This window comes from Mchenga conophoros, linkage group LG4, assembly GCF_057382185.1.
Source record: "Mchenga conophoros isolate Kocher_MC1m ecotype Shallow Benthic linkage group LG4, M_conophoros_male_GT1.1, whole genome shotgun sequence".
Taxonomy (NCBI): Eukaryota; Metazoa; Chordata; class Actinopteri; order Cichliformes; family Cichlidae; genus Mchenga; species Mchenga conophoros.
The window spans coordinates 37,211,497-37,223,353 of record NC_140529.1 but is presented as its reverse complement, the minus strand read 5'-3'; the positions used below and the strand labels follow the sequence as shown (position 1 = coordinate 37,223,353).

The following is an 11,857-nucleotide window of genomic DNA, read 5'->3' as shown; positions in this document are numbered from 1 at the left end:
GGGAATGGATGGACTGCTTCAAGCTGATAGCAAGGAAACAGCAACTCAAATAACCACTCGTAACAATTAAGGTCTGCAGAAAAGCATCTTCGAATACGCATTATGTTGAAACCTGAAGCAGATTAGCTACAGCAATAGAAGAAGTGCCGCTGCTGTCAGCTAAAGACAGGAAACTGAACTACAGCTGTTTAAAACTGAACAACAGAAGGTTGGAAATATGCTGCCTGGCCCGATGAGTCTTAGTTTCCGCTGTGACTTTTCAAATGGGAGGGTCAGAATTGGCTCCTGAATTTCCCGACCGTTGAAAATCCTCTGGTGCGCATTTCAGCATTTTTAATTACAGTGATTTATAGCCACATGTGAAGCTTCTATTTGACTAGAGGCCAAATACTTTGTGGGATCATTCACTGTTACGTCAAGTGGAAGTGGGAAACCTTTCCATTTAGACTTGATGTGATAATGAGATCTTCTTATGTTGACTTTGTGCTTCATTTGTAGCTCAACAATAGTAATGTACAGGTGATTGGTATCATGTTCAATCACACAGAGGGACAAATAGGAGTTTGTTTATAATAGACAATGCAAAGGTCTCATGCACAATTTTGTATTGCTTTGTTTTGTGTAAGACTCTACAGTTTAAAAGGGTTTACCCAGACTGAGGTGAGAGCAAAAGGCCATGGCTGCTCTACAGACTCTGGCTTTTATCTCTGTAATTGGTGAGTTTTTACATTAGACTTTGATTTGTTAAAGAGACGTTCTCTCTGTAGTTGTGTAGGATCTGAAGTTTCAGGCCACTTGTTTTTCTTGTCTACATGTTTCATCTTCCCAGCAGGGTTTTCCTGCAGTCTGACTTCAGAGTGCTCATACTATAATCTACTGGACTACTTGAACCTGACCTCATCAAATGTTGCTCTGGAAACCATGCGGCCAGTGAAAAACTGGACCAGAAGCACCTTTGTTCAGGTGGACTTGTTTTTGTTGGGCATTTTAGAATCGGTAAGCATCCTTATCGTCCTTCTTGCATGGACTGAACAAAAGCAGAAAAGCATTTCAAACATTATACCTTAGGATGTGTCTGATCTTCAACCACACTTGTGATGATTTGCAAATAATTTTGGTTCACCTTTTACACAGCACAACATTTTTTGGATGCATTATTGTTTTAGAGCATCAGAACCTTAGAGGATAAAGAAATACACCCCTGACTATGTGGATTAATAAATACTGATCCTTTTAAGATAACAACACAGTTCCTTGGAAATTCCCTCGATAACTTATCTCTTTGCTGTTTACTGTTTCCAGAATGAGAAGTCTCAAACTTTCACAAATGAAATCAGGGTCCACATGGTAAGAACCTGGTGTGGCACATTCAAAAACCAAGATGATCACTTTGGTCCATTTGTCAGCATTGTTCAGTCAGCAGTTACATAAACACCAGCTCTGTAGGCTCGTGATTTATTCATTATTTCTATTATTCATATTTTTTCTGGCACTTTTTAAAACTCAGCTTTTCATTCTTTCCAGAGTTGGACAAATGAATTCCTGACTTGGAACCCTTCAGAGTTTTGTGGGATAGAAAAGCTGTCCATTATGACATCAATGTTGTGGTTCCCTGATGTAATCATTGTTGAAGAGTAAGTATAGCTCATTGCAGAAATGTAGATTTTGTTTGCAGGGATTTTATATAAAAGGGTACAGGACTGTGCAAAAGTCTTGAGCCATATTTTGCTAGGGAAATGGGTGCAGTGATTTAAACTGTCACAAACTTGCTGTGTGCAGGCAGGAGAGGATCCAAATGCAAACTTGCAGAGACAAAAAGTAAACTCAAAAAGAACACACTGAGGGATAACGAGGGGAATGAGGCACAGGAGGAGAGCACAGCTGGGAGTGATTAGGCAGGACGAGACAAGGGAAGCAAAACTAGAAACATAAACATAGGACGCAGACTGTCAAAGTAAAACAGAGCAAACATGGAAGACAGAGAAACCAAGAGACTAAGAACTCTAAATAGCACAAAAGCAAAGACTATTAATAATAAACAACACAAAACACTGGGTCACAGACTCAGGACCATGACAGTAACGTGCAAACATACACGGAAATGTAGTATACAAGATTATACGGAGTTCACATCATTCTAACAAGCTTGGAAGACACTATTTGATATGACTGATCTTTATTGTAATTTCTTTAAATAGTCTTCAGGAGTAGTTCTCCAGGCTTCTTGAAGGACACTTACAGCTCTTCTTTGGATGTTTCTTTCTTTTGTCCTGTTCTCTTTTAAGAGAATCCCACACTGCTTCAATAATGTTGAGGTCCAAGCTCTGAGGAGGCCAGTCAATGGTTGGTAGAGTTTAATTGTGTCTTTCTATCCAGGTCTGCTTTTACTGAATTGGGAGTGTGTTTGAGATCGTTGTCATGCTGAAAAACTAAGCTGTTGCCAGACGCTTTTCACACGGTACTGCACAGCGTTTAAAAATCTAACAGTGCTTTTCTGTTTTTATAATTCCATCAATTTTAAGATCTCCAACACCACTGGCTGAAATGCAGCCCCAAACATGACAGAGCCTCCATCGTGTTTTACAGATGGCAGTGTTGTACTCACTGACCTCCTCGATAAAGAAATTAACCAAAAATGTCCAATATAGATTTAGTGCATTAGACCTGTTGCTGCTGATTTTCAGTCTAGTTCTTGAGTAATTTGCCACACTTCAGCCTTTCCTCCCAATTTCCCTTCCTAAACAACCGTTCTTTAGGAAGCAAGCACTTGGGAAACAAGCACTCACCACTGAGGCTGAAGTGAACTGGTTTAGCTGGATTAGATGATGGTCCAAATGCATCCATCTGCTGGATTATTTTCCTTTTGCCTGAGAACATGATTTTCAGTTACTGTTCAATTTTGTTCTCGATTTCTTCAGTTTCCTTAATTTTTATATTTTCACACCATGGCGAGATATGGCAAGTTTTCATCTCATTGTGAATCAGTTTGTTGGTGCAAAAACACTGGTTTTGTCAATAGGGCCCAGAAGCCAGTGAATGGAGACACACACAGAAGCAGCAATAAGATTTTAACAAGGTTATTTGTGCTTATTGAGTAGCACCTCCTAAATCTGGGTCTGTATGCACCGACAGAGATGTAGGTGGTGTTTGACGGATGGAACGGCGAGATCAGTCTTGGGTTCCTGGAACGGGTGGTTGGTAACCTAGGGAGGCTTCAAAAGGTAGCGACCAGTTGCAGACAAGGTAAGCTAATTAGGAGCGTACTGTATACAAGGAAGTTGCAAAGACCAGGTAGCAGGGTTTCTCGCTGTGACTCAGCAGAGGGCCGACTCCAGCTCCTGGTTGGGCCTTTTGATTTGCTCATTGGGTTTAGGGTGGTACCCGAGGCTGAGGCTGACCCTGGCTCCCAGTACAGAGCAGAAGGTTTTCCAAACCTGTGAAGTGAACCGAGGACCTTTAGGAGCTTGGCTGTGTTGGAGGCAGAACGAAGTTTATCTAAAGCAATGAAATGGGCTGACTCGGAGAACATATTAGGATTACGGTTTTCCCGGAGAAGATGGGTAGGCCAGTGACAAGGTCTAGTACTATGTGTGACCAGGATCTGTGAGGGGTGATTAGCGGTTGGAGTAAATCTGATGGTAATTTGGTGCTATTATTGCTTTGTGCACAAGTGGAACAGACAGCTACATAATCCTTGACATCGTTTTCTAGAGTTTACTTCCAGAAGTAAAGAGATAGTCCTACTTACTGTGGGGTGACAGAAGAACTTTGGTGTTGTCAGTGTCCCAGGTGATGGCGCCCACCTTGCAGGTGGCAGGTAACATATTTGCAGGCTCAGGTTCATCAGCGTTGGAGGTGAACTGTAGCAACAAGGCGTCAGGCTTGAAATTCCTGGAACCTGGATGAAATCAAATTGAGAAATTAAAGTACCCAAAAACAGAGACCAACAAGCTTGGTGGGTGTGAAGTCTTTTAGCAGTTCTTAGTTAAGTTACGTTTTTGTGATCAGTCCAAATGGTAAACAGTTGCCCATCTCCTTCTAGCAGGTGACGGCATTCTTCTAGAGCTAGCTTAATTGCTAACAGTTCCCAGTCACCTACATCATAATTCTGCTTGGCATGAGATGTGATGATGCAAGAAGGTGCTACAGGGCTGCAGTTTAACTTGGGGCCTTGAACGTTACAAGAGTATGGCCCCGACTCCAGAATTGGAGGCATCTGCTTCTACGGTGAATAGTTCTGTGGTGTTAGGGTGGAACAAAATATGTGCAGAAGTGAACAGTTGTTTCAGTCTAACAAAGGCTGCTTCGACTTCAGGGGACCAGACAAATGGAACTTGGTGGAGGCTAGGTGAGTGAGGGGTGTGGTTACCTGGCTGTAATTCTGAATAAAACCTCATCAGAAATTGGCAAAGCCCAGGAAGCATTGAAGGTGTTTTTGTGACGTGGCAGTGGGCGATTCGCTCACAGCTTGAATCTGCGCTGGATCGGTCTTTATCTGTCCCCCTTCCAGAATCTACCCAAGAAAGGTGACAGAAGAAGAATGGAACTCACATTTTTCTGGCGTATAATCGATTCTCTGGAAGACGTCACACTTCTTCACTGCGTACAGCTCTAGATACTGTAACTCTTCTGAAAAAGAGAGCCTAACATCAGAAGTATGTGACTCTCTGGTAACTCTCATATGTGCACCTTGAAGCAAATAACTCGTAAACTGGAGAGGAAATGGCGTCCCCCTAATTTAGATCATCATTTAGCCTGCTTGCTTGTCTAAAAAAAAAGCTAGAACATCTTACTATTCATCACTGATTGAAGAAAATAAGAAGAACCCTAGGTATCTCTTTAGCACTTTAACCAGGCTGACAAAAACCATTCCTTTAACATTAACTAGTAATGACAAGCAAAATTTGAACCATTAGAAAAAAGATTACTCATTACCAATTCACAGACGCAACGATGCGTATGGCTACTTTCAGTACCACTGATATTCATTTTCTCCAATTGATCTTCAGTAAATGCTTCCTCCAAACCATCAACGTGTCTTTTAGACCTCATTGCTACAAGACTACTCAAAGAAGTCCTGCCATTAATTAATGCTTCAATCTTAAACATTATCAACCTATCTCTATTAGTTGGCTAAGTACCACAGGCCTGTTAAAAGGGAGTTTATCCTTCCCAAACAAAGAAGCTTGAGGCAACTGTTTTTGTGATTTGGCGCTACATGAATAAAATTGAATTTAACTGAATTGAATGTTCATGTAAAATAATACAAATTCATTGTACAGAATGAGAGTTTGTTGTTGTGAACTGCGATACAGCAAGTATTAGTCTGAAATGAAAGGAGATTCCTGCACTTCCTCTGAGCTGTCAGGCTGCAGGGATTTTTTTAAGGTTAAAGTAAAGAAACTGAAACAGCCAGCTGTAGGCAAGCTTTGATGATGAATAACCAACCCCTTAATTACTTTACTGGCAGATGACTGATGCGTTTCCTCTTCTCTCTGCAGTGTTTCTGATGATGGGAGCATGCGGATGAGTCCACTGGTCACTGTGTATTCCAACGGTTCAGTGAAGGCAGACTTTCAGCAGCGGCTGACCTTTGCGTGCCGTTTAAATCTCTTCACGTTCCCCTTTGATTTGCAAACGTGTTACATCTCATTTTCATCTCTGAACTCTGATGGTAAAATACTCCAGATTAACTGTAATAATTGGTTCACTTGCTCTTTTTTGTCAGAGCAAATGATTTGGAGTCATTTGTTATTGTCTTCATAGTGGACTCTATAACATTTGGAACAATCAGCGACGAAAGATTCCTTACTCAAGTCTCTGATACAGTCATGCTTACAAGGGGACAGTGGGAACTCAAACACATCGACATATACTCAACTAACCAAACCATTGAAAATAAAAGCTACGTTTCTTTCAGAGTAAGACAATATCTGGGATGACATTTCAGTAATAGCTCTTTCACAGATGCCCATATCTCTTTGTCTCTAATGACTCTGTTTTTACAGGTGTTGATGTTGAGGAAGCCCATGCTTTATGTGATAGATTTCATCATACCCCTCTTCTATTTCCTGATCATGGATTTGGCTTCATTCTTCATTAGTGAGTCCAAAGTGGAAAAGCTGAGCTTCAAAGTGACAATACTTCTGTCCATCTCTGTCTTACTGCTGCTTCTTGCGGACATATTGCCGTCCACTGAAAAAGACATGCCAATCATATGTGAGGATTCAGATAAGACATTTTACTTGCACTATGTTGTATATATTTTTTTTCCACAAATTTATATTGTTGCTCTATCTGTGCTGCTAAACCAAAGATCTGCTAAACTATTTTTCATTGTTTGTGCAACAGTGACAATAAAGATCATCTTATTTCTTATCTTTCTTTGTGGCAGACTTTTGTAAAATAGCACTGACACATAATCTCTCTGCATCTCACTTCTAGCCATTTATTGCATGGTCATCTTTACAATGGTGGCTGTAAGTGTCCTGGAGACCATGCTGGTGATGTTTTTAATGGACTTTGAAGGTTTTAGTTGTTTTTATAAGAAGGCTGAAAACTGTGAAAATGCCAAGACTGATGTTCAGCTGGAACCCATGGAAGGTAACCTCTTTTTTTGAGATATGGAAATGAAATTACAGACCATTAGTCCCCATGATTTGACTTTAAGTTTGGTCTCTATGAACCACTTTTTGTTCATCTGCTGTCTGGCGCTGGCCATGTACATAGAAATTTGTTGACAATCCGAAGCTTTTTCCCCTGACATGGAATAATCAACTGGGAATAATTGACAAGCATCATATTCATATTATTAGTATTATAGTAACTGATTATTATATTGGCTATTGTCTTTATTTCCTGCACAGATTCTGCTGAAACTTTAAAAAAGGGTGAGGGGAAACCGAAAAGAAGTGACCTACCCAGTGACTGTGACCTTCTGAAGTTAATCCTTGATGAAGTGAAGGCAGTTCAAGACAAAACTGGAAGACAGGACGAAGTCAATGGAAAGCAAGAAAGCTACAGGAGACTGGCTGCAATCATAGATCGTGTGTTCTTTGTTTTATATTTGATTGCTTCCACAATTTTTATGGTGTTGGGATATTTAAAGTGGATTCCACAAATGATCTGATTTAAATTTGAGTAGATTTCGTGTTGTGTGTATAATCCATCAGTGCATGAAAATAGATGTTTTAGTTGTGAAACATCACCTACGCAATGTTAGTAAATGCATGCAGTGCAGGATGAAACATGTTAATAACTACTGCACGTCTTTTTCAAAACTTGAGGAAACCCACTCTGGAAGGTCATTGAAAAGAAAGTGAAAACAACATAAGAACAAAGACTAATTATAAAATACAAAACTAGAAGAATTCAGGTTTCTTGTTGCCAAAGGGTATTGTCTGAGTCTCATCTATCTCCAGGGTTTACAGAGAATGGTCCAAACGGGCCTCTTAACCTCTGATGGCTACACTCAGCAGGAAAACACGTTTTGTCACAAACCTCAAACAGTCTCAATTTGGGGTTTTTGGAGATGGAAATGAATTTGGTGTACTCAAATATTTTCAACAGTCACTTTCAGTCCAATAGAGCACCTTTGGCATGTATAGGAATGGGAGACTCATATCATAGATGTGCAACTGTATGTCAATATGGACCAAAATCCTCTGAGGAATGGTTTCTCTGAAGACACATTCGTCAGCTACCTGTGAGCAGAATCAAAAAAATCTCAACATGTGTCAGGTTATGTCCAGTTGAAGACTCCTGACCAGGGTCAACAGCTTAGAGGATGGGCCTCCGCAACAGGAATGCAGGAGCAGTAATGACTCTTCTGTGTAATTCTTACCTTGCGGACGTTTGGTGAGATTCTATTTATTTGACCTATTATATATTGTTCAAGCTTTTTGTCTTGGGTTAATTAATGTTTTGGTTGCTGTAACACATGAATTTCCCAACTTGTGGGATGAATAAGGTCGTTGTATTTTTTTCTTGCTGTATAATAAAAGTATCCAGTAACTCAAAACTGTTCTATTTTCAACTTCAGTCACATAAGTCTAGAGACAAGTTGGCAACTATCTTGCGACCAGTGGTTGCTATTCCCAAACAAGTTGGTAAGGGTTTCTTGGATGTTTGTGATCGTTACTTGATACAATCAAGTTGCATGTAGTTTGCATGGTTACAACTTATCCAACCATTCATGTGATTGTTTTGGTGGCTAGCAGAATGAAGAGATTGCCTGTAGTTTCCAATGAAGACGCTGACATGCTGCAAATGATTGGTAACTATTTGCTGTGCTTCAGCAGAACTTGTAAAAAAAAAAAAAAGGCTGATGCAAACTGGAAACAGAATATTTGCCTTCAAAGTAAAAGTTGTGCTCATTGGTGTTGCCATGTTTCAAGATGTAGAATTTTACTCTCTGTTTCCAACTTACGCTGCTTCATCACAGCTCAGAGAGTAGTTGATAGCAAGTTGTATTATAACAAAGTGGAGCAACTGGTAAGAACTGTAACTCAGCTGTCACAGTTGATGTAAAATCACAGAGAATTTACAAAAATAGTTAATAAATCAATAAGCATAATAGATCGTTAAAGTTAAAAGTACTGAAAATAAACAAAGCATTCATATAAAAATATTAATAGGCATTTATCAAAATGCACATGATACTGTATGTCTTATACACACTCTGGCAGGATGGTGCTCCATGCTAGCCAGCAACAGAGCGCTAAGCTTAACAGTGTCCTAACATTACAGGGAAACGTAAATCATCTAAACATTCTAGTATCCTATTGGTACATTTGCAAATGCAGTCAGCACATCTCAACATATATATTTCTACAGTTCAAAAGCAGAAATGCTCATTTAATACTAAGGTTGGGCATTTGGATGACTATATTGACTATTGACAATAGGCTTAGCCTTTTACCGATTGTTTTTACAAGAGTTATTTATTTATTTTTCTATGAATAAGTTTCCTAATCATTTTGTCTGAAACTAAGAGAACCAGCCAACGGAAAAAATAATTGCGCTCTTTTAACGGTGTCTTCTTCCAGCTGCAAGCAAATGCACCCTCATGGTGCGCCCAAATGCAGCGATTCATTTACTCGAACAGTAGGCTATGTTCAGAAAAAACAAAACCATTTTATTTTAATAAAAAAAGACCTATAATGGTGGGTATGGAAACAAAGAAAAACTGGCTTCTTTTTTCCACTATAACCATGTTTACAGGCCGTTACAGAGTTTATCTGTCTTACACACTCAACCAAACAACAAACACAAAATTAAACAAAAACTAAGTTAAAAATCAAAATGTCTCTTCCGTCAAATGTTAAAAAAAATCTCAGACTCAATGTTAAGTCTTTTGTGCGATTTGGTACATGTCAAATAAATAAATAAATGAATGAATAATCCAAAAAGTAGATAGATAGATAGATAGATAGATAGATAGATAGATAGATAGATAGATAGATAGATAGATATACCGAAACAAACAAGAAACGAAGTTAAAATATTCCCTCCAAACAAAACGTATAAATTCTAAATGTGCAGGGTTACATGGCTCCGCCCATCAAAAAGTCACCTGCACAAATATACCGCCTATCGTCATTTATTGGACTGACGATTGTCGGTTGGAAAATTTACTATAACTTTAATTACATATCGCCCAACCTTATTTTAAACCTAAAAGGAGACAAACGAAGACCGATGCTCAGACACAATGCTTCTCTTTCCGCCGCTTTATTGGGAGGGAGGCCAGAGCTCCCCCTTCTGGCAACTGCAGGCATAACATCAATCACGATTAATAAATTACAGTGGAACCCCGACTTACGAAATTATTCGTTCCAGAAGGTCTTTGGTAAGTCAAAATTTTCGTAAGTCGAAGCACCTTTTTCCATCGCCTTTTGAGCTGGCTGAAGACGAAGTTCTTGGCGGAGGAGGAGGTGGCGGAGGTTGAAGAAAGCATACATACATACGTGTACATGTATATAACATTATGGAATTTAATTTAATTTTTAAAAATTTTCTATTTTATCTATTTCGTTACACGGGCATTTTGCCGTATCATGGGCAGAAATATTGCTGTTAAGTGCCTTCGTAACTTGAATTTTTTGTTAAATGGGGTCTTCGTAATTCCACTGTACATGGATTAATCCTCAGGCTCACCAAGTAGATCATGGATTGAATTTTAAACAGGTTGTAGTCATACATAAAAATGGCTATAATTTATCAACGGTTATAAATGTTTTTTAAACTCTTGAACTGTGTTAAATGTATAATCTACTGTCGAACCATACACAGCCAAAATTAAGAATATTTTACCATTGTTCAAACATTTTATTTCTCACTTTCAGTATTTGATCTGTTGTCTTTGAAGTATTTTGCAAGTAACTGAGTTAATTAAAGAATAGCTGAATTTTACATTCTGAACAGTGCTTAAACTTTCTGAAGATTTCACACATAATTGCATAAAACCTCTGGTAATTACATTCTGTATTATACCTGAAAATATAAATTCATAATCAGTGACTTAGAGCGTCACTTTTCAAAGTAAAACTGAATTATCATTAAATATTTACGGGCACTGCGAAGAGTTTGCTCACTGAAAACCTGTCTACTCTCTCCTGGTTTAATACTTACATGTTGACTTTTTGACTCAGCTGCCAGCCAATGACATGAATGCAGAGGTGATTAGTATTATTTCCCTTTCAATAGCACACAGGAACAAATAGAAGGATTTTAGTATACTTGACAGTTCATTTTTTACATATATTAATTTCTCCTTCACACTATTGTATGACTGTTCTATGTAAGCAGCTGTGCAGATTAAAAGCGTTTACTGGGACTGAAGGCAGACAGCCATGACTGCTCTGAGGACTCTAACTTTTCTTTCTTTAATTGGTGAGTTTTTAAATTTGACATTGATTTGAACATTTTAATTATTTTTCTGAACTTTACTTGGATCAGTTTCTGATGTCTTACATTTTGCCTGTAAGTTACGATTTTGTGTTTTTTTGCCAGCAGGGTTTTCCACCAGTCAGACTTCAGACTGTTCATACTATGATCTGCTGAACTACTTAAACATGACTGAATCAAATACTGTTCTGCAAATCATGAGACCAGTGAAAAGCTGGACCAACTCCACACTCGTTCAGCTCGACATGTTTCTGTTGGGTATTTTAGAAGTGGTAAGTGTCTCCACACTCCTTCTTTTTTTTGCACAGATTTCTGCACATTTACATAGAATTATATTCATGAATCTGTTACCTTTATTTAAAAGCTATGTTTACACAAAAATAAATCCAAGGGACTGCGCTTTATCAAATTTGAAAAACAAGTAAAACTTTATCCAACCAACTCAGATTTGTCTGAAAACATTTCGAGGGAAAGATGCACATCATAAAAGGAATTATGGCCTGGTCCTTCAAAGGTTTTAGGGGAAATATCTTCTACTACGGCTCTGTAAATATAGACTTCCAGGTGTGGAGGTCCATAAAAGGAACTTACTGTCTGACTACAAGTGTATAAGGGGAGAAGTGTACAGTCTTTATTGACAGCTTGATAGCGAGATCTTCAGCTCTCTTCTCATCTAATGTCCATCACAACACCTAAGTTGTCAAATATCCATGATTCACTTAAGTGGCTTATTAACTGGTTAATAGTTAATTGGTTTACTTAAGTGGTCCGTGGTCCTTGTTACAGTTTTGATTCCTGATCATACTGTTAATGTTATTTATATTTGGTGTCTTCTTTTTGTTATGACTATGACCTACCCAGGGTTCTTTGTCTGGGTTGTCTCTTGATTATATCTCGTATGTGTTTATATTATTATTATTACCAGAAAGAATTTAAAATTGAGTACTGT

The 11,857-nt window shown here is 38.6% G+C and overlaps 1 protein-coding gene across 1 annotated transcript; it reads left to right on the top strand.

The window, feature by feature from the left end:
• Positions 1-676: 676 nt before the first annotated feature.
• Positions 677-7,298, top strand: LOC146576717 (5-hydroxytryptamine receptor 3A-like). Its single transcript, XM_085272700.1, has 9 exons — positions 677-716; positions 833-996; positions 1,303-1,347; positions 1,525-1,634; positions 5,502-5,674; positions 5,767-5,914; positions 5,993-6,219; positions 6,445-6,603; positions 6,867-7,298. Exons 1-9 carry the CDS (start codon positions 677-679, stop codon positions 7,127-7,129), a joined length of 1,329 nt encoding a protein of 442 aa, XP_085128826.1. The 3' UTR covers positions 7,130-7,298.
• The last annotated feature ends 4,559 nt before the right edge of the window (positions 7,299-11,857 follow it).

Bases quoted from the DNA above. Each gene is read 5' to 3' on its own strand.
- LOC146576717 (XM_085272700.1), top strand. From the start codon at position 677: ATGGCTGCTCTACAGACTCTGGCTTTTATCTCTGTAATTG. The intron at 1,348-1,524 runs GTAAGAACCTGG...CATTCTTTCCAG, and splicing joins ATGAAATCAGGGTCCACATG to AGTTGGACAAATGAATTCCT. The intron at 5,675-5,766 runs GTAAAATACTCC...TTGTCTTCATAG, and splicing joins TTCATCTCTGAACTCTGATG to TGGACTCTATAACATTTGGA.